The sequence below is a fragment of the Talpa occidentalis genome, unplaced genomic scaffold (assembly GCF_014898055.3).
Source record: "Talpa occidentalis isolate TD23 unplaced genomic scaffold, MPIMG_talOcc4v2.1 talOcc4.5, whole genome shotgun sequence".
NCBI lineage: Eukaryota > Metazoa > Chordata > Mammalia > Eulipotyphla > Talpidae > Talpa > Talpa occidentalis.
The window spans coordinates 9,962,897-9,986,453 of NW_023604861.1; the positions used below are offsets into that span (position 1 = coordinate 9,962,897).

Genomic DNA, 23,557 nt, shown 5'->3' on the forward strand with positions numbered 1-23,557 from the left:
TAGATACATAATGGTGATATTAAGAATTCTTATTTGAGGGTCTCCCCGGTGGCGCAGCGGTTGAGCGCTGGGTTGCGAAGCTGCCCGCGGCCTCCGCAGTGCCGGTTCGATCCCCGGCTGCTCCCCGGCCACAGGAGGAGGGTCCCGCATGGCGCGCAGACCTCTCCTGCCGCCCGCTGCTCCCCTCAGCAGTGTACTTCGGTCCTTCTGCCTGCTCTGCTCCCCGCTCTGGCTCTGGTGAATTCTCTCACCCTCCCGCGGTTCTGACTGTACCCAGTGCTTGTATAAATAAATAAATAAATAAATCTTAAAAAAAAAAAAAAAAAAGAATTCTTATTTGAGAGTAAAAAGTTTTCTCCTGGTTGATTTACCTTTTTTTTTTCTTTATATGAATCACTGTTGTCTCTTTTCATTTGGATTGTTTTTCTCCACTTTATCTGCCTAGCAAATTTTACTCATCCTTTAAGACTATCAGTGTCACTCTCTGACGGAGGCCTTCTCCCGACTCTTCCTCCCCAGACTCAAGCCTAGTCTGAACTTCTTTTCTGGGCTCCCATAAAGCTGTATCTGCCTCCATTTTGTTTCTGTGTTTGTGAACTCCTTGAGAAAATATTTTCAGCTCTATACTCACAGGTCTAGCCTAATGCTGGTGGCATGAATTCAATAAATGTTTATTAAACAAATCAATACAGGGATAAGTGAGTCTCTTATGCAGGTAAGTGCATTTAAAAAAAAGTGTTACACTCCTATTTCCAATGTCAGAAAACTACAAACACTGGGCCACATGTAACTTTCCCACCACCTAGTTTTGTACATATGCTCATTTGAGGACATAGGCATGTTCTGTCATCCTGTTGTGTGTGGCTGCTTTTGGGCTATGACATCAGTTGAAAAGTTACAGCAGAGATGGGCCCACAAAACCTAAACTGTGTACTCTCTGCCTCTTTCCAGGACATTTCCTGATTCTCACTCTGTGAGTAATCCTTTTTGTAATGTTTGGAAAGGGCAGAAATCAGCAAAATTAACATTTTTTGTACTGTATACAAAAATGTGGCACTGTGCATTTGTTGTGTGTTTCTTTTTCAGCCAGCCATTTATTCTCTTCTACTGTCTGGTATTTTTTGATTGAATAGGCAGGAGCAAATTTTTATAAAATGACTGGCCTGGGTCCTTTGCCTCAAGCTCTTTACAATGGTGAACTCTTTAACCATGAAGAACTGAATGCTGAAGAACTAGAAATGGCTGTTCTTCACAAAATGATGGATGCTACAGTATATTTACAGAGGGACGTTATTATGGTAGGTAAGATTTATGAGAAAATATGTGATGAATGATATTTATAAAGGATTTTTATATTAAAAATCTTTTAATATCAAGTTAATTTTTAAAAAATTCCATCCTGATCATTTAGAAGTGATTTTAAAAAGTAATTATATAAATTTTCTGTGTGTAATTTACATCTAAAAATTTCTTAAATGTAATGAAAATTCAGATTTCTTAGAGGAAAATTTGAAGAATCCTAAAGTATAAATTGTAAATTTTAGATTAAGTGGCCTTTAAACATATTCTCCACATAACGTTAAAACATAAGCATGTAAGTTATCTATATTACCTAAATAACCATTTTTGCTATTTTAGGGTACATTAAATGATAAAACAAGGGCAATTGATTTCCTTATGGAGAAGGATAATGTTGTACCCCGCATAAATCCTTTGATTTTGCCTGCTAAATGGCAGTACCTTAATTTAATATCTACATCAGGTAAAATAATCCTCCCATATATTTTTCTACAATGTTAATACTGAGTTGTGAATGTTTTGTTAATTTGTTAATGAACATTTAATATGAAAATTTTCAGTAACTGCCGATGTGGAAGATTTCTCCACTTTCTTTTTCTTGGATTCACAAGATAAGAGTGCTGTAATTGCAAAGAACCTGCATTATTTAACTCAAGAAGGTAATAAGCATATTTTATTCTTCTGAAATTATTCCTAAAGTAGCAAAAACTTGTGGTTTTTAGTAAGGTGCTTGCATAATATTTTTTCATTCATTGATACTTGATTAGAGACCTAGTTTTTCAATTTGAGAGTTTATAACTTGTTAAGACTTTAAGCCTTGTGTTAAGAACATGATGCCTCCTGCCCTAGCTAATCATATGTGCTGAAGAGTTCATGATGTTTTTTGCCCTTATTCCATTTTTTACCTTTTAAAGAAAGCAATAAAGTTCTTTCAGGACTATGTAATCTGATCTTATGGTGCATGGATACATGTGTAATTCCTGGATCAATAGAGAATAGTTCTGCACACTGATCAAACAGCATCTAAAGGTTTGGTCCCAAGTAGAGGACCATGACAGGAACATATTTGGATATAAGAATTTAACCTGGATGGCATAGTCTGCAGGCTTGTGAGGGCACAATGAACTCTCCAAATAGATGAAGACCACTAGAGTTGGTTGGGTGTTGGTTGCTTTGTTTTGTTTGAGCTGCTTTGCTCTAGAGAAAAAAATGTGTGCCAATAAATAAAAGATAAAAGAAAGCTTATTTTTTTCAGTATAGCAAACAGTAACTTTCTAACAATGAGGGTGATATAAGATGAGATAAAGTGATCTGTCTGTAAGAAATCCAACAATAAGATATAGTTCCATGTTAGGGCAGGCTGAGGGCATAAATGTTTCAAGTGATTGGTAAAAGAGACAGAGAAATTGGGAATCAAAAGAAGAGAGAGAAGCATTTATCAGGTTCTGAGTTATATTCTGAACATTGCCTTTGGGCATCAGAATAGTTGGTGCCCCTTGGTTGGTTAATTGCTTTGTAATTAAATAAGTACTGAGAAACAAATTCCTTTTATTTGCTTTTGTGTAAATGTGTAAAAGGGTAATAGAGTTGTGAGAAAATTACTTAGCACTTGAGAAATATTTCTCAGTTTACTAGCTGTGATGGTGGTAAAATCCTGACATTAAGAAGGGCATCAGAATTCTTTAATTTTTTTTTTTTGCATAGAAGAACTGGGGTGTAGGCCAGAGGTATGGGGGGGTGAGAAGGTTCACCAAAGACAGAGTGGGGAGCAGAACAGGCACATTTACTGAAATACACTGCAACAGGGAGCAGTGGGCAAGACAGGAGAGATCTGCTACATTATATATGGGTTAGCTCCCTGGCTGGGGATCGAACTCAGACCACAAAGGTGAGAGCTCTGATCCTTAACCCACAGGCCACCAGGGAGGTCCTCCCTTTCTTTGAAAAGATTGTGCTATTGCCTCACTCTTGTAAGTGGTTTCTGAAGGTTGCAAATAAATCAGTGTTTTCCTTTGTTACTTCTTTCATTAACCAATGTCAGTTTTTGTATAGTCAGATATTACTGATTTTGTAATAACTTCAACATCTATTCAGTAGTAAGTTTTTGGTATAGCAAATTTTTTACAATTGTTTTATGTGGGTCATGTAATCCAAAGGACTAATTTTTCTACAGTTTTTAGTGATGACCAGGCAGATACAATTTCAGGTGTTATACCCACTTAACTGTGATTTCAGAGTTAATTGTTTCTTGCTCCAGCTTCTAAATTTTCTAGTTTTTCCAAAGAAAAACTAGAATGAAATGAATTAGAGCAATGAATTAGAGCAAGTTAATGACAGCTAGACATTTTGAAGTAAATGAATCATAAACTAATAAAATATGGTTGTTTTCAGTATCCACTAATAAGTTGATTATATCTGGTTTTGAATATGGGAGGGATGTAAGTACCAACTTTTTTTTACAAATATAGCTGGAAGTCTTGCTTGCCAACCCTAGAACCATGATAGGCACATTTTATCTACAGGTAAATGTGTCCTGCAGACAAGTCCTTATGGGGCTGTTCTTTGTTTTCAGTGTCTGAGTTTACAAAAGCGTATATAATGAATTACTTGACCTTTGAAGCATTTTTGTGTTTGTTGTTCTGTGAGTATGTATAATTTTTAGTAATACTTATTTTCAGAAAGATTGATTTTAAAATTTTAAGTAGCTTGTTAACTGAAAACACCTAGTGCCTTTTAGTTTGAGTTTTAAAAGAATTAATTTGACTAAACTATTTAAACTTCAGATGACAGCATAATTTCTCCAGTTACTTTCTGGATTATTGCTGATTTTGACAAACCATCTGGGAGAAAACTGCTTTTTAATGCATTAAAGCATATGGTGAGTATCTAGATATTCTTTTTTTTTTTTTTAAGATTTATTTATTTATTTATTTATTTATTTATTTATTTATTTATTTATTTATACAAGCACTGGGTACAGTCAGAAGCGTGGGAGGGTGAGAGAATTCACCAGAGCCAGAGCGGGGAGCAGAACAGGCAGAGTGACGAGGTACACTGCTGAGGGGAGCAGCGGGCGGCAGGAGAGGTCTGCGCACCATGTGGGACCCTCGTTGGGCAGCCAGGGATCGAACCGGTGCTGCAGAGGCTGCGGGCAGCTTCGCAGCCCAGCGCTCAACCGCTGCGCCACCAGGGAGGCCCTAGATATTCTTTTTATGAAAATCTTAATTTGTCATAATTTTGAGAAAGCAGTGTAAAGAACTTGTGTTAAATCTTTATTCTTCTCCATGTTATTGTTTTAATTACCTTTACTTGGTTAGAATAAGGTGCTAAAGATAATTAAGACAAATTCAGATTCAGTCTCCATGTAAAACAGGTAACTTTTGGTGCAGCAAAAGAAAACCCTATTTGTCTCCCCTGATTTCTGACCTATGTATTCTCTCCTAACCCTTGCTATTGGGCATACATGTTAGCTATTGACTATGGACTGAATGTTTATGCCTCCCTAAAATTCATATGTTTGATTATAATCCCCAATGTGATGATGGTATTTGGATTTGGTGCCTTTGGGGGAGATAACTAAGTCATCAGGGTAAAGTCCTCTTGAATGGGACTTTTAAGAAGAGGTTTACAAACTAGCTCATTTTATTTCTATCATGTGCGGATAGGTCTTATTGGCAGTCTACACTTGGTTAAGGGCCCTCACGACAACCTCACTATGCTGGCACTGTGATCTCAGACTTCCAGACTTCAGAACTGTGAGAAATAAATTTCTGTTGCTAATAAAGCATCCAGTCTCTAGTATTTGCTGTAGCAACCAAAGAGGACTCAGACATAATGGTTATAAGTGGCTGTTATGGCCTCCCTGGTGGCACAAGGTGTTAAGCACCACACTATGAAGCAGTCCGCAGCCTCTGCAACATGAGTTCGATCCCCAGCCAGCCAGGGAGCAACCCACATGGTGAAGCAGACCTCTCCTGTCATGCCCGCTGTTCCCCTCAGCAGTGCATTTCAGTAGATCTGCCTGTTCTGCTCCCCACTCTGTCTCTCGTGAATCCTCTCAACCCCCTGCATCTCTGGCCTGTACCCCAGCTCTTGTATGCATAAATAAATAAATCTTTTTTAAAAAATGGCTGTTAAAGGGAATGGTTCTAGATCATACCATAAATTCAGTGACCCAACAGAAACCTCAGTGACCCACATCAACATTTTACCAACTGTTTGTAAGAACAATTTTTCATCACATTTGGCAGCATTTTCATTCTCTAAGAATAAAACTCCATTTTTCTTACTAAAGAATATTTTAAGCCATAAGTCAACCTTAATTTCTTGTTACTAAGTAATTACAAACTTACATATTTCTATAAGATACATTTCTATATTTACTTGAAAGGGTTCTTTTACAAACGTCTGTATTTCTAAAGGAAGGTGTAAGTCTGTCTAGATAAAAATACCTAAGAAACATAAGCAAAATTGCATGAAATTGTTTTGTGTTAGCTAAGTGTAAATCTAGTACTATGTAACAAATTATCCCATCACTTAGTGACTTCAAACGATAAACTTTTATTTTCTCACAGTTTCTGGGTTTTGTGAATTCAGGAGTGACTTTGCTGAAGGGTTGAGGCTTGAGGTTTTGTAGGGATGCAGTCATGATTGACTGCAGTCATCTGAAAGCTTGAGGGAAGCTGGAGGATCACCTAAGATGGCTCTTGGCAGGAAGCCTCAGTTTTCCAGTTACTATTAATTGGATACTTCATTCCATGGCCACATAGGCCTCTTTTTAGTGCTGCTTTAGTCTCCTCACAACATGACAGTTGTATCTCCTGGAATGAGTGGTAAAGAGATGTAGGTAGAAACTACAGTATCTTTAATGATTTTGCTACAGAAATCACATGTTAAGGTTCAGCATCAGTAAAGAGAGTCTGTTCATATCATGGTGCAAAACAGTGTTGATGAATGTCACAAGCATTACATTGAGTGGAAAACAAGCACAAAAGAATGTGTATTGAGTGATTACATTTGAAATAGAGTACATATTTGAAATAAATGTTTAATAATACAAACTTAGTTGGGAAAATAGAAAAGCAAGAATGTTGTTACCACATATGACAGGACAGTGGTTGTCTCTATAAAAATTCAAATGTATTAAAATTGGTATGATATGAGAGAATCCTTTGGGTTGCTGACAATGCCCTATTTCTTGACTGGAATGGTACTTTATTAGTTAAAATTTGTTTTGTGTATTTTTTATGTGTGTTATCTCATACACACCTAAAGAGGTTCAAAAAAAGTATTGCATTACAAAAGAGTCATGTGAAGAGGTGAGGCAAATTAAATTAGCATTACTAAAATGATTGCTTTTGGCTAATTCAGTGATATACCACATTCAGTAGTCAGCTTTGACGGTGAAAGATACTTATGGTGAAGTGAAGAACTTGATTCGAAAGGAAGAAATTCAAATGTGAAAAGATATGTAGAATACTGATCTTTTTCACCTATGTTTGTGTTTTGCAGAAAGCCAGTGCTCATAGTCGGTTGGGGGTTATTTATAACCCTACATCAAAAATAAATGAAGAGAACACAGCTATTTCCAGAGGAATTTTGGCAGCTTTTCTTACGCAGAAAAACAGCTTTTTGAAAAACTTTCTCAGGAAGCTGTCAAAGGAAGAAACTGCGAGAGCTGTTTACTCTGGAGATAAAATTAAAACATTCCTTACTGAGGTCAGTAGCTATTTGAAATAATAACTGATTATCTGTAGCATATTTCTAAAGTATAAGTTGGTGTACTTGGAGATACTGTGCTACTGAAAACTATCAGCATGTTTAATTGTGAATAATAAGTGATGTGGCTTTGCATAGAGGCATTTAACAAATAGAGTCTCATATGTTTCAACTACTACTTCATGATCCATAAAGTTGATGACATCCTAGTTAGGGTGTGTACTTATGTGAAGAAATGAGAGTGAAAGGATCATGGAAATAATCACCAGGTGTTTCACTGAAGAAGTCCAGTACAGGGAAATGCTAGACGTAGAAAATGATCTTCTAGAATAAAGATTCATTAATCTATTAAATATTTATTGATTTTCCTCTAGCGGTGGAGGTAAGGTTGTGAAGAAGGCAGATCGAGCCCCTGCTCCAGTGGCGCTTGCAGTGTAGTGGGGAGGACAAAGTGTTGGTATTGGAGAAGTGATTGAAGACATGTCAGAGAGTAGAGAGTTTGGGGTATGAATGTTCTTTTAGCTGCAGTAGTCAGTGAAGTGATCTCTACAAGTTTGCCTTTGAGCAGAGCTCAGAATGAAATGAGAAATCAAGCCGTAGAAAGTCTGTGAGAATATACCAGGTTCAGGAACACAACAACGTCCAAAGAAAAGAATAGTATTATTCAAACATCAACACTATTGAGCAATCACCACACTATTCACAGCAAGCTCAGAGATTTCCTGCCAATAAGCATCTGTGGCCACCACACTAGACATCGCAGGGGCAGCATTTCTGCCAGCACAGGAGCCCTAGGGAGCTTGTTAGAAATTTAAAGCCCCACTCTGGTTCTGCTGAAGTGGATTTTACATTCTTATCAGGCACCTAGGTAATTTGTATGCGCGTTAAAGCTTGATAAGTACTGATACGGAGAATTATGTCTTAATACGAAAATGTAAGCCACCTGTTGGTGTTTTATTTTCTGTGAGTGTCCACAAATTTTTTGACTCTGACGAAGAGTTACATTTTTTAGAATGTGAGTTCACTATTACTAAATTAGTTTTATGGTATTGAGATCATGGTATGGTCATTCCTTTTTTAAGCACTTTTTTCCCCCACTCAGTACACCAAAATTGTGGTTTGTAATTAAAAAACATTTCATTTTCTTAATGTTAAATTTTATTTAAATTGATGCTCACTAGCATTTTACTTACCAGTAACCCACCTGAAATTCTCAAAGAATGAATACACTTTATCTGCTTGTAACCAGACTTGCAAATGTTATAATTTTCACTTTTATATTAATACATTAATTAAAATAGGTTTCGTTAAGATGATGTAGTATACTCACTGTTCTCTTGTTATATAGTTTTATCATCTTTAACTTATACTGTAGGGGGTGGATAAGAGTGCTTTTGAGAAAAAATACAATACTATTGGAGTGAATATTTTCCGAACTCACCAGTTGTTCTGTCAAGATGTACTTAAATTGAGTCCTGGAGAAATCGGTGTCGTCAGCAATGGGAAAGTAAGTAGAAAAGCACTTGCTCACATTTTCGATGACACTATGATACAGCAGATCTCAAACTTTTTTCTGTCACACTGAATGCAACACACACAGAGGATGGTGCTCAAGTACTGGACATACCAGGCGGGTCTCCACGTAAATAAACTGGGAGCTGACTTGTCCATTCAGGGCACACTGTGGTTCCTTCACCACTGCCTTCCCACATGGGCGATAACATTAAATCCACAAAGGAGTGTGCCTGTGAGGATCGCTTTTACCTTGTTCTAACATAAGTATAACAAACATGAGAACAAAGAATTTAGGGCTTATTACAAAACTGCAAATGAGAACTGCTGTTTTAGTAGATGTAAAGAGTACAATTGTGATAGCTTTTGCTTCTCGTGGCTTTTCTTTATGTTTGATTATGTTCAGTAACAGACATAGGTATGCAATTAGGTCCCCTCTTTATGATGACTAATAGGAAATTGATATCTTGATTATCCTTGTGTATGTAGAACTGTAATTTGAATAGAAAAGTATAATATGTAAGAAAATAAACACTGTAGTTTAAACTCTAATACTTAGCTTGTTAGTCTGCCTCAGAATAATGTAATCAAACACAATAATGACAGCAGTTGTGCAGATAGTTATAATTGAACCAGTTTAATGCTGAAATAGTCCTGATATTTCAGAGTCAATCTTCATTCTGAACCTGATCAGATTTTACATTAAAGTTGGAACATGTTCAAAATTAAAATTCTTTATAAATAATCAAAATTGAGGTGCAGTGATTATCTCATACTTTCTTACTGATAGGCTAAAGAATGAAAAATTTACACATCTTGAATATTAAATAAAATTTCACTGCTGTTGCTATAAGCACATATTTTTTTTTAATCACATTTCACACTGCTGAAAGACATGGAGTAGCAAAGAGTAGGAAACATAAGTGAGGTTTTTGTTGAAAAATGAGACAAACTTGGATTCATATTCCAGTTCCATCATTAATTATATCAACTCTGTGAGACTTAGTTTTTTCATTAGACAATAGGAATGGTAAAAGTCTATTTTAAAGAGCTGTCAGATTAAATAACTTTCATACGTAAAACACATAGAACAACTCCAAGCACAGGTAACTTTTCAGTAAATAATAATTCCTGTTTTTTCTTTAACTGTTTGATCACTGTCATGAGAAATGGTGAATACATTTGTGTTACCCTCAGCGAGAGTATACATTCAGCTCAGTTGATGAAACTATCACAAGTGTAGAGAGCTCAGTTGTGGGTGAATGTTCTAATAGTTTTCTAACATTTTAATGAACTGACAAAGGAGATAATTTAATTTCTGTTTCATCACTTATTCTGTATAACTGAAAAGTCACATTTCCAAGTTGTAAAAAAAGATGCAAGCACCAGAAAGGTTTATCATACTGATTTTCAAGTTTAATGTTCCTTTCCTCAAATTGGACATTATGTGCCTAATTTATGTTGTTGAAGTTACTTTATTTCACAAATATTATCGAAATATTCAACTTTTGGTAGCTTTGAGACACTTGTTTATCCAGCATACATTGGACCTTGTGTATGTGCAGTCGAGCTGGTTCACTGGTGAATTTAATGAGTACAGACCACCAATCTTGGTACTTCCTTCAAAAATTATTTGAGATATTATTTCTTGAAATTATTAACAAAACTGCTCAAGTCTCTAGAGGTACCATAGATAAAATTTAACTTTTTCCATGCCTGTCCTACTCATAATCCAAAAAACAGCTTTAAAATTATAATAAGTCTAAGTCTAAAGGTGATGGAATATATAATTTGGTATTATTGAGCCCTATTTTGGTATTTTTTAAGAGTTCATGTTTCATGTTTAAGGTGAAACATTTATTTAGGTGTAGTGCCAACATTCCAGCTAATACCACCTTTCCTGTGAACAAGAACTAAACTTCATTAATTTTGAGAAAATATTAATTGCAGAAGCAGATAAAAGGAAAGTGAGGAAATTTGCTGCAACCATTTAATTCTGGTCTTCTAAACAAGAAAAAAAATACTGTGTTTGACAAACAATTTTGTCATTAAGTATAATTGTGTAGTGCATAAGAATATGTCAGTCTCACCTTCTGCATCATAACTTGTGTTCATCATGTTATGATGATGTCATGTGTTATTTTTCTGAGGAAATGCTAATGGTAGGGTTGTTACAGGATATCCATCCTGAGAAATTAGGTATGTGACAATTTGACAACTTCTCCCTTTGCAGTTACTGGTTTAAAGCTAACTTACATGACCTTGCTGTGCTCAAAGCCGTTTATACCTCAGAGGAAGGTTGGTTGGCATTAATAAGTAACTGTGATTCATTTTTTGATTTTTGCTCTTTTAGGCCTTGCTTGTGTATTTACATAGTATAGACTACAATTTATAGGTGAAAAGGAAAGAAAATTGAAATCAAAAGGTCTGCAAAATACAGATAATTTTTTTCATACTTTGGTATTTGAAAGTATGTTTAAAAGTGAAACTTACAGGGCCTCCCCGGTGGCGCAGTGGTTGAGCGCTGGGTTTCAAAGCTGCCCACAGCCTCTGAAGCGCCAGTTCGATCCCCGGCTGCTCCCCAGCCACTGGAGGAGGGTCCCACATGGCGCGCAGACCTCTCCTGCCGCCTGCTGCTCCCCTCAGCAGTGAACTTCGGTCCTTCTGCCTGCTCTGCTCCCTGCTTTGGCTCTGGTGAATTCTCTCACCCTCCCGCACTTCTGACTGTACCCAGTGCTTGTATAAAATAATAAATAATAAATAAATAAATAAATAGATCTTTAAAAAAAAGTGAAACTTACAAATAGAAATAATTAGTTACTTTTTCATCACTTTGACTTTGGTGTTTACACAATGGTTATTTGTAATATCAAAGTGAGAAAATTTTTTTTCTTCTTGTTTCCTTTGGTGGGATTAGTGCCATAGTTCCATCTGTTTAATCTCTAATTAGTTTTTAATTAAGTAAATATTTATTTGATGAGATAATTTGTTCCAAACTGGTACCTTCTAGGATAATGTAGTTGATAATATATATAATGTAGTTATATGATAATACAGGTACTTTTATTTTAAGTTTGTAGGACCTTTGGATGAAAATTTCTATGCAGAAGATTTCTATTTATTGGAAAAAATAACCTTTACTAAATCAGTAGAGAAAATTAAAGGAATTGTTGAAAATATGGACATGAACTCAAAGAAGTAAGTATTTAAAATTGTAAGAACAGTTCTTTTGGGGGTTTGCTGTTTTGCATCTCCTTTTTTTTAAGATTAGAAAAATCTTTCAAATACATACACAAGTGTAGATAGAATAAAAGACATACAAAGAGTAAAGGCATAACAGAAGAGACCCATTTATTCAACCCCACCAAGCAGCAGAGGTTAATATTTTATTTATCTTGATCTTACTCTTTGATTTTTTACCATCTACCCCACTATCCTTCTTCCCTAGGAAGTAACCATTTTCCTAAAAGTTGTGTGCATGATTCTCATATTAAAATATTAAAAACTGACAAAATTATAATAAGAATTAAATAATAAGTTCAGCTATTTTGAATGGAATAAAACTAAGCAGACTTTAAAATAAAAACAATATATAGAAATAATTTAGGCCCAATATATGTTGAAAAGCATTTAATTCAGTAATTGTTGAATTTTGTAATGAAAATGTTAGCATTTCAGAGCTGATTTTTTAAACCTCATTTGGGTCAAGTATAAAGTACAGAGTGATGATAACCAGGGGCTGGCGGACAGGGGAACTGAGAGGTGAAAAGATACAGACTTGTAACTACTAGATAAATAAGTCTTGAGAATCGAATGCCATAGACATTAGGTCATTATAGATATCAGTGCTGTATTATAAACTTCAAAATTGCTAAAAGAAAACTAGATCTTAGTTGTTCCACCACCAAAAAAGATAGGTATATGTAATATATACGACACCTGTGTAAATGTATCACTACATACACCTCAACTATATACAATGTTACATATCAATTATATTTCAATAAAAAATGTTTTCAGTAAAAAGTTATATGTAATTTGTAATTCTGAGTAGGTTTGGAAAGCCATTTTAGCTACCTTAAAGCTGCATTTCAAAATAAAACCACCACCAAAACAACAGAAACCTGTATGTTTAACTCTAGCCATGTCTGCTTTAATAGTCTTAAATGGTATGCATGCAAATAATGCTAAGCAAGTTGTTTTGTAATTAAATAAATTGATGATCATTTTAATCTGACCATAAGTTAAAGGTATATGTTCTCATCATGCTGTGCAAGAATTGGTTAACTATGTTGAAAACACTTATATGTTTAAAGATGGTATCATTGGGGCCTCCCTGGTGGGGCAAAGGGTTGAGTCTCAGCACTATGAAGCTGTAGACAGCTACTGCAGCATGAATTCGATCCTTGACGGGGAGCTAACCCACATGGCAGGGCAGACCTCTCTTGTTTCGCCTGCTGTTTCCCTCAGCAATGTGTTTCAGTTAGTCTGCCTGTTCTGCTCCCCACTTTGTCTCTGGTGAATCCTCTCACCTTCCTGCACCTCTGACCTATACCCCAGCTCTGGTATGATAAATAAATACATCCTTTTTTTAAAAAAAGATGGATCATTGAGAAGGAAAAAAAATGATTTTAAAAGCAACAGACACCTATTTTATTTTATTTTTTTAATAATAAATTTTATTTTTATATTCCCCATACAATTGCAACCCCCTTATTTTGACCCCAATCCCTCCTCTCCCGCCCCCTAACACCCATAGAGTGTCTCTGGTTCATTGTTTTTTGTTGATTTTGATTTTCACTTTCTTATAGTTATTCATTTTCCTGGTCCCTTATTTAAGTTTTCTAGATTCCTGCTATGAGTGAGACCATCCGGTATTTTTCTTTTTCTTTCTGGCTTATTTCGCTGAGCATGATCCCTTCCAGCGCCATCCATGTTGCTGCAAATTGCATGTGTTTATCTTTTTTGAATGCTGAGTAATATTCCATGGTATATATGTACCACATCTTCTTGATCCAGTCATCTATTTTTGGGCATTTGGGTTGTTTCCAAAGCTTAGCTATTGTAAACAGTGCTGCTATAAACATAGGGGTGCAGGTGCTCTATGGAATTGATGTTTCTGTGTCCTTTGGTGCTGCACCTCTGTGCTGGTCCGCGGCACTTTGGGTAAGTACCTAGGAGTGGAATTGCTGGATCATATGGAAGCTCTATGTTTAGTAGGTCCAGAAATCTCCACACAGCTCTCCATAGTGGTTGGACCAGTTTGCACTCCCACCAACAGTGCAGAAGAGTTCCTTTTTCTCCACACCCTCGCCCACATTTGTTGTTGCTAGTTTTTTTAATATGTGCCATTCTCACTGGTGTGAGATGGTATCTCATGGTAGTTTTGATTTGCATTTCCCTGATTACAAGTGATGTTGAACATTTTTTCATATGCTTGTTGGCCATTTGCATTTCCTCTTCAGAGAAGTTTCTTTTTAGCTCTTCTGCCCATTTTTTGACAGGATTATTTTCTTTGTTGTTGTTGAGTCTCATCAGCTCTTTGCAGATTTTTGTGATCAGTCCTTTATCATTAGTGTTGTGTGCAAAAATGTTCTCCCAGTCAGTGGGATTTCTCTTTGTTTAGTTATTGTCTCTTTTTCTGTGCAGAAGCTCTTTAATTTGATGTAGTCCCAGCTGTTTATCTTTGCCTTCACTGTCACTGCTTTGGGTGATGTGTCTGTAAAGATGTCTTTGATGTGAATATCACGTAGTGTTTCGCCTATATTTCCTTCTATGTATTTTATGGTTTCAGGTCTTATGTCTAGTTCTTTAATCCATTTTTGAGTTGATTTTTGTGTATGGTGTGAGGTGGTGGTCAAGCTTCATTTTTTTGCATGTAGCGACCCAGTTTTCCCAGCACCATTTATTGAACAAACTTTCTTTGCTCCAATGCATAGTCTTTGCTCCTTTGTCAAAGATTAGTTGACCATAAATCTGTGGGTTTATTTCTGGATTTTCTATTCGATTCCATTGGTCTGTATGTCTGTTCTTGTTCCAATACCATGCTGTTTTGATGATTATAGCTTTGTAGTATAGTTTGAAGTCTGGGAGTGTGATGCCTCCATTCCCTTCTTTTTTTTTTTTTCAGGAGAGCTTTGGCTATTCGGGGTTTTTTGTGATTCCATATGAATTTCATCAATAATTGTTCTATTTCTTTGAAGAATGACATTGAAATTTTGATTGGAATAGCATTGAATCTGTATATTGCTTTTGGTAGGATGGCCATTTTAATAATGTTATTCTTCCAACCCATGAGCAGGGGATGTCTTTCCATTTCTTTGTGTCTTCTTCTATTTCTTTTAACAGTGTTTTATAGTTTTCTTTGTATAGGTCCTTTACCTCTTTTGTTAGATTTATTCCCAAATATTTTATTTTTTTTGTTTCGATAATAAAAGGGATGTTTTTTTTTATTTCTTCTTCTTCAGATTTATTGTTTGTGTGTAGGAAGGCTACTGACTTTTGCGTGTTGATTTTGTATCCTGCCACTTTACTGAACTGATTGATGAGTTGAATTAGTTTTTCTGCAGACACCTATTTTAAACTGACAAATTCTACTTACTGACAAGTTTAGAAGGAAAATCATTTGTATAAAAATTTGTATTGGAGTTATTTTAAATTAAATTTCCTTTTCTTGAAGCATTAATTGTTATATGAATACAGAATTTTTCTCATCCCAAAAAACTCATACATTGTTTATCTTGTTCATCTAGCATGAGTGATCTTGTTATGAAAGTTGATGCCCTTTTTTCCTCTTTGCCTAAACATACTTCCCGGTCTGATGTCACATTTCTTAAAGAGAATCACAGGTAAGAATAGTGCCTGTGGTTTTTTTTTTTCCCCTTCTATGCATCCTATACTCAATTATGATTTCTATTTATGTTTACCATGATATAATACAGCAAAGTTTAAAGTTCAAATGGAAACTCTTCATTAGAGAATGAATATATTTCACAAGTAATTCAGTTATTTATATGGTCTAGTAAATAAAGGTTTTAAGATGTAGGATATGATGTTTCAAGTAAGTTATACCTGGTATGATTTGTCTTATTCTCATCTTTCATGTTCAAGAGCATTTGCAATTTTTTCAGTATTTTGGATTAATTATTATAAGTAATGCAATTTTTATTTTCTTAATGTATAGAAGTCTCAGTTACCAAAGTATTCTGATGAATAAAATGTATATATGTACAACAGCACCTCCCAAAATGTGCTTTATGGAATGTAACTTGGAGGTGTTAGCAGGTATATTCTGTAATCAAGTTTGATTAGAGAACACTGCTTCTTTGGGATGGGGTTGCAAGATTTTCAGTGTGCATCAGCTATGAAGATGTGTAGTTATAGGAAGACAAAACAAAAATTTATTTTGGGTTAATTGAACAGCAGCTATTCAGTTGTTGTTTTTTTTTTTCCAAAAAATTATTGCCTCAAAAATTTGATTCCTCTGGACCATCAGAAAAGCACTGTTTTAGAATAATAAACTAGTTTACAACTTCACTGTATAATACAGTTGCTTTAAGATATTTGAAATAAAATGCAGCAGGCCCATTTTTTGATTGAATTTTCTGTTTTTTATCAAGTTGTATGAGTTTTTTGTGGCTCTTGGATATTAGCCCCTTGTCAAATATATGATAAGCAAATATTTTCTCCTATTTGATAGGGTTTTAGTGATAGCACTTTTATGTGCAGAAGTTTCTAATTTTAATGTAGTCTCAGTTATTTTTGCTTTTGTTTACCTTGCCTTTGGAGTTGAGTCCCTGAAGACACAAATCATACTGTTTTGATTACTATAGCTTTGTAGTATAGTTTGAAATCTGACTGTATAATACCTCCTCACTTCATTGTTGGGATTACTTTAGCTATTTATTTTCTTTTGTGGTACCATATAAATTTTAGTAATGTTTGTTCTGTTTCTTTGAAGAATGTTGCCATTGAAATTTTGAGAGGGATTGCGTTGAATCTATGTATTGCTTTGGGTAAGATGCCCATTATAGCAATGCCATAATACCAAATACAATACACAGATTCAATGTAAAATATTTAACTCACTGGGCCTCCCCAGTGGTGCAGTGTGTTGAGCGCAGCGCTATGAAGCTGTCCGCAGCCTCTGCAGCACAGGTTCGATTACCGGCTGACCGGGGAGATTCCCACATGGTGAGGCAGACATCTCCTGTCTCGCCCACTGCTCCCCTCAGCAGTTTCTTCGGTCCGTCTGCCTGTTCTGCTCCCCACTCTGTCTCTGGCGAATCCTCTCACCCTCCCATGCCTCTGGCCTGTACCCCAGTTCTTGTATAAATAAAAATAAAAATAATAAATCTTTTAAAAAAAGATTTAAAAAAATATTTAACTCACTAAAAAACTGATTTTCAGTATTACTACAATATTAAAAACTAATTCAACTGAATGTTAAGCAGTTTTGTTCAAATATCTACTTTTTACTTTTAATTATTTTAAATGTATGATTTATTATTTCTCACTTTTCTGTGCATTTAGTTTTTCCCAAAATTTTCCTTTAAAGATTAATCTATCTTCTGACTTAGAACTTAGATTGATGAAAGACAAAATGACAGAGGGAGGAAGTTCAGAGAAGAAAACTGGGATCAAAATCAAAGTATAATAAATTGGGTTTTTTTTTTCTCTAATCTTCCTTGTTATAATACTTTCCAGTTTTCCAAGACTAAATCCAACAAAAATACTTACTAGTTAATTTTATCATTCTCAACTCTGAGAACATATATTCCGCTAACACAAAAACATCTTGATTTTGTGTTTGACACTGTTTAACTCGTGAAAGTCTTACAGATTTAAATTACTGGAATTTTTTTTTAACTATAACAAGTGTTTTTTGTTGGTTTTTTTTTTTTTAAGATTTATTTATTTATTTATTTATTTATTTATTTATTTATTTATTTATTTTTATACAAGCACTGGGTACAGTCAGAAGTGCGGGAGGGTGAGAGAATTCACCAGAGCCAGAGCGGGGAGCAGAGCAGGCAGAAGGACCGAAGTACACTGCTGAGGGGAGCAGCAGGCGGCAGGAGAGGTCTGCGCGCCATGTGGGACCCTCCTCCGGTGGCCAGGGAGCAGCCGGGGATCGAACTGGTGCCTCAAAGCCTGCGGGCAGCTTCGCAACCCAGTGCTCAACCGCTGCACCACAGTGGAATCCCTATAACAGTGTTTTCCATGAAGAGTTAAAATGCCCATTCATACACTCTTACTCTCATTTCCTCTAGTTCTTTCCAATTTTATGTTTTATTGAACACAAACTTTAGACTATTAAATTTGCATTTTCTTTTGTGAAATAACAAGCACTTTTTTAACCCAGTGAGAAATAAAGCAACTTACAGGAATGTATATAGCTAAGATTTAGATGACTTAGGTAATTGAATAAACTTGACTCATCATCTTACATCTTATTAGCATTATAAAGATAAATCCTCAAGAGGATGATATGTTCTTTGATGTCATTGCTGTTGTTGATCCATTGACAAGAGAAGCACAGAAGATGGCACAATTACTGATCGTAAGATAATGATTTTTAGTGTTTTCTATTAAATTTTATTACTACCCTTTATTTTGAAATTTATATAATTAATCTTTGCAAGTATGTTTTCAAGTGTAATCAAATATTTGTGCTTTTGATTCTTTATTCCATACATTTTAAATAGTTGTCATATTTCAGTGTGGAACATGAGGTGATAGTGCTGTGCCCTGGATGTTACAGCAATACCAAGATTAGGTGTTGGTAAGAACAACTAATTGTCGATTAGGCAATTAATTGTCATCTCCTTACCCAAAAGTCATATGTTGAAGCCCTAACCCCTAATGTGACTGATTCAAAATTGAGTTTTCAAAAATAGTGCCTTTAGAAGGTAATTAAGATAAATGAGGTCTTGTAAATGGGGTACTAATCCAGTAGTATTGATAGCCATGCAAGAGAAGGCAAGAGAGCGCTCTTCCCTCTTCTTGCATGCAGAGAGAGAGATCATGTGAGCAATAGCAACATGATGACTGCCTTCAGACCTAGGAGAATCAGCCTGCCCCTTGATCTAGAAGAAATAAATTTCTGTGTAAGCCCCAGCCTGTTTTATTACAACAGCCTAAACTGACTAACAATTGTCTTCCTGTCTTCATCGTTCCCTAAGTGCAGAAAATGGCTTCTGGAGAAGCTGTTGCCTAACCTTAAGTAGTTGAAGCTTAAAGTATAGTTAAGTAATGTTAGCCAAACCAGTGGAGTTAAGGGAAGGGCGAACATGAAGGCTGTTTTCCTTAGGCTTGGCCACCATAACATAGGCCAGACCAGTAGTACCTTCAAGACTGAAATTTATTTCTCATCTACAGTACAAGTGGAAAGCTACCTGGGGCTGCTGAGGCAGCTCCATAGCGTGAGGGACCCAGCCACCTTTGGACTGGCTGGTCAGCCATTTTCATGAGGCAGCTTCTATCTCATGATCTAAGATCAGCAGTCAGGCTCCCAACATCACCTATGTATTTCTGCCAGCAGGAAGGGGACGATCAAGGCACAGCCGCAAAGGTGTATGTATTCCATCCAGCGCTACCCCTCAGGCCAGAAGGTAGCGCTGGTCATCAACTATCTGGATATACCTAGCCATAAGGGAGGCTGGAAATTGTGCATCCACCTGAAAACCTTTTCACTCAGGAAAGGGAAGAGAATGAATATTAGGAGACAGCTATCAGACTCTGAGATGTAGTATAGCTTTTGGTTGTTAAATTTGAATAAGCTAATTGCTATATATTTTTTCTAGTTAGGTCCAGAGTTTGGGACTACTCCCATTTGAAATTGCTGGGTATTTTTTTAAAGACACATTCAACACACACATTTTCATGGAAGTGGAAACTGTTTGTCCTTTGATAGTTGACTTCACTTTTGGAAACACATAAAATTCATTAGATACTAAGTCTGGGGAAAGATGTAAGTGATCAAGCTGGGTAATACTGGTGTATATTCTATTACAATTTCAAAATGCACTTTCTCTCAGATATTTACATGACTAAATCTTACTGGAAAAAGAGACTATAGATATCTGTTAAATGTACGATTAATGTGAACATATAATTTTGGAAAGAATTTTCCATTGTACCTATTCAGTCTATAACAAGAGCAAACTTAATTCCATAGATGATTTGCTTTTCTTGTAGCATTTTTTATACCTTTAGATTGTGACTTTTTTGAGACATGAGTATGAATTTTTTTAGTGTACAAATTCCCTATTGCTATAGTCATAATCTAGAAAAAACAATTTCCCAATTTCTGGGATCATTATGCAGAAAAATAAATATTACTTAACTCTGAAGCTTTTTATGTAAAGGTAGAATTTAGGAATAAGAAATATGGGACTATATAGAAATATAAAATAGGAATTTACATTGCAGTTTACATCTTTGGTATTAATAGCATTCTTTATTTCCGAGCATCTCAGCACTTCACATAATTTATTTTCTACTCTAAAGCTTGAAAATTTACACCATAAATTTATGTTATACCACATAAATTTATTGAAAAAAATTGAGTGTCTCATTTAACACTTGGGAAAAAGAGTGATTCAGAGACCTCCTTTGATGCACATATGAGGAATAATCGAATGTCAATTAAAATTCAAATCTCTTAAATCCTTAATCTGTATATTCCTTATATCCTGTGTTGTCTGATAATCTTTCAAATCTTCACTTGTTGAATCAAAATTAAGACTTCTCCTACATCTTATGCTCCAGGAAAATGAAAATAAAGTGTTTATTTTTATGTAGCAAAGCACTTCAGCTTTAGCAAATTAGCAAAGCACTTCAGCCTATAGCTCTTCAGGGTAGGCAAAATTCCAAAAGCATCCAAGCACATTTGCCATTGTTTGAAGTCCCCCGTTTATTTTTGTAGATTCAGATTCATCATCATTCTACTTGCACTTCATTATTTAAGAAAATTTAAATTACTGTGAAAGAAAGTCACTTTAGGCAAAAGGTAGGCAGTCTAATTCTTGGCTATTGAAGTCAGCTGTTTGGATTGCAATCTTACACTCTGCCATGGCTCGCAGTGTGATTGTGGGTAAATGATAAACATCCCTGTGCCTCACTGTGAAAGTGGCTGCCTTAAAGGGATTGTGTGAGAATCAGATGGGACAATACAGAGTATTAGTGTAGTCCTGTATATGGTAAGGAGGAAATGAATGTTAGCTGCTAACATTACTTAATATAAATGTGGAATATTTTTCTAATAGGTACTTGGCAAGATTATCAACATGAAAATGAGGTTGTTCTTGAACTGTAAGGGTATGCTTTCAGAAGCCCCTTTAAACAGGTGAGTCTAAGTAAACATAATTTAATTTTGAAAGATTTACAAATGCTAAGATGAAAAAAAGGACTATAATTACTGTATTTATTGTTTTTCTTCACAAGATGCTTAACTGAAATGGATCAAAAGCTCAAAGAGAATATATATACTTTTTTTTTTAAAAAAAAAGATTTATTTATTTATTATTTATACAAGCACTGGGTACAGTCAGAAGCACGGGAGGGTAAGAGAATTCACCAGAGCCAGAGTGGGGAACAGAGCAGGCAGACCGACAAAGTACACTGCTCCACCAGGGGAGGCCCTATATACTTTTTTAATATAAAGCTAAAATACCAACCAGTAAAAGTTAGCCAGTGTAATTGCAAATTTATATGGATTTATGTTTACTTATAGGTATGTTTGAAAATGTGATCTAAAAATATTTCAAAATATACAAATGAGAAATAAGGTTGAATTAAACCATTTTTGGATTATCCATACTTTCATACTTACCGAAACTAAATTATCAAAATGATGTTTATTATATCACCACATCTACTGTTGGAGTATTGAGGTATAATTTAGAATAATCTATGAAAGATACAGAAAATGTTGTTTATCATTATATGCAGATATACCTCATTAATAATGTTCTGTTGCAATGACATTGTCTCTCATTTGAGGATAAAAATATAATTGGAGCAAAAGCATGACCTTATTCTTTTTGGATCAGAATTGCAGTATTTGAACTATTCTGCAGCTGTCAGGAGACAGGAAAAAAGGTTATTATTGTGCTTTTCTTTGATAATGCAGTATGTAACTAAATAAAAAATATATACATAGGTACAGAAGACAGAAAAGTAGCATTCAGTTAATAACCTACTGAGTTTGATAAAACAATACAATTATTGCCTTAGGAGTAGAGATTATAAACATGGTAATATAGAAAATGTAACTAAAATGTAGAAAATATAATTAAAATTCTGCGTATATCTATTCCTGAGATTTGTCATAACAGTTTTCATACTTCTCATTTACCTTTTGTACTTCAAATTTTGTAATACCTTTCTAAGTTTGAACAAAAGTTATCTTTTGTTTAACCACTCGTTGAGAGGTCTGTTTGTTCTATGAGTACAGGATTTTTATTCACACAAGTAGAGGTCCTCTCCACAGTATCCCTGTAAAGCTTTGGGGTATGTTATGGGAGCAAGGAGTATTGAATATAAGCAAGAATAAACATTAGGTGTGAAGAACTTCTCTGAGATGAAATAACTCGTATTGTACCAGGTGACTATGTTTAGACAAAAATTAATGTATCTTTTTTTTAACTATGAGTTCAGCAGAATCTTTCTTACTCAGTAGCATATATCAGGTCAGCTGATTTACACATTGTCAGCTCTTTTAGAATATTGTATTATCCTTCTCAGGGCTGGTGGAGGTTATTGGCAGAAATTCCCTTAGTTCCTGCTCCCTGCCCTGTCCCCACCAGCCTCCCTGCGTGCTAGGCAAGGACACTAGCTCTCCTGTTTTAACCCCATGCTTTCCCATTTGTCCTGGATCCTTGGTTTATATATATTTCCTGTTGTTCTGTATGTTTAACCTTTCTGCTAGCGTTTTCTCTTTCAGTTCTGGGAGTTATTCATTTAAAAAGAGAGAGAGAAACTACTCCCTCGACTTCCTCTCCTCTGGGATGCTGATTTTTTCCTCTCTCCACTCTTCCTCATCACGTTCCTTTGAAAAGTGCACCCTCTTCTCTCATTCACTGTACCTCAGTTTGCAGTTTGGCTTTAACTTCCTCTTTGCCACTGCATTGGTTTTGCTAAATCACAGAGAAATTGCTAATCACAACATCCTGGGCTGCTTCTCACTGGGCTGGCAGCATCGCCTTGCCTTGGCAGTGCTTGGTTTCTGCATTTGCTTCATGATTGTGCTCCTTACCACGTCTCCCCGTACCCCTCTTTTTCCCCTGCTCTCCTGCCTGCCGCAGGCACCTCTTGGGACATGGCTGCCAAGGCTCACCACCTCCTGGGATTCACACTCGTTAGATTCTCCTCAGCGTGGGCTGCGTCTGGTGATGTGCTTCTGGTGAACAGAATCTGGCAAAAGCCAGGGACTATCCCTTCTGCAGTACACGGACTGTGACTTTTCTCTTGCTAGTGTTCTCCCTCTTGCTCTTGTGTTCTCTGCTGAAGCATGCCGGAGATGCCCTTGTGGCCAGGAACTGCGGGCATCTCCGGCCAGGGAACTGCCACCCAGGTTCCAGAGGCCTGAACTGCGTGAGCCTGGAAGAGGACCCTTCCCCAGGGAGCCTTGAGATAGCTGCGGCACAGCTGCTCTTACGGGCAGGCTCAGAGCAGTGCCAGTCACCCTTCTTAGTAATGTCACGAGCGCTTCACGTGCAGATGTTGGAGCACAAAAATGTAAAATACATTAAAACTGCAAGTATTTCTAAGAGCTCTATTAATAAGTATCTGCTTTCAACTCAATATATGTGTTTTTAATTTACCTTTTAAAATTGGTTCAAGGATTTAAGCTTGGATATTACTTGCTTTCTGGATGTCATTCCCTACCATTTACAAGCATTAACTCTAGTGTGACTTTAATTTTTCTCTTTTAAGAATTTCTAGTTAAGTTATAAAGCCGTCTTCATTTTCGAAATATTTTAGACAGAAGAAATGATGTCAACTTTGCTCACAGTATGAGTTT

The 23,557-nt window shown here is 35.8% G+C and overlaps 1 protein-coding gene across 1 annotated transcript in view; it reads left to right on the top strand.

Moving 5' to 3' along the window:
• Positions 1–23,557, top strand: part of UGGT2 (UDP-glucose glycoprotein glucosyltransferase 2) — a 107,429-nt gene that overhangs the window by 56,372 nt on the left and 27,500 nt on the right. The window contains 10 exon segments of the mRNA XM_037528633.2: positions 1,134–1,298; positions 1,639–1,762; positions 1,860–1,958; positions 4,083–4,177; positions 6,811–7,017; positions 8,393–8,524; positions 11,603–11,727; positions 15,282–15,377; positions 17,989–18,091; positions 20,799–20,878. Coding sequence (XP_037384530.2) covers positions 1,134–1,298; positions 1,639–1,762; positions 1,860–1,958; positions 4,083–4,177; positions 6,811–7,017; positions 8,393–8,524; positions 11,603–11,727; positions 15,282–15,377; positions 17,989–18,091; positions 20,799–20,878 — 1,226 coding nt within the window.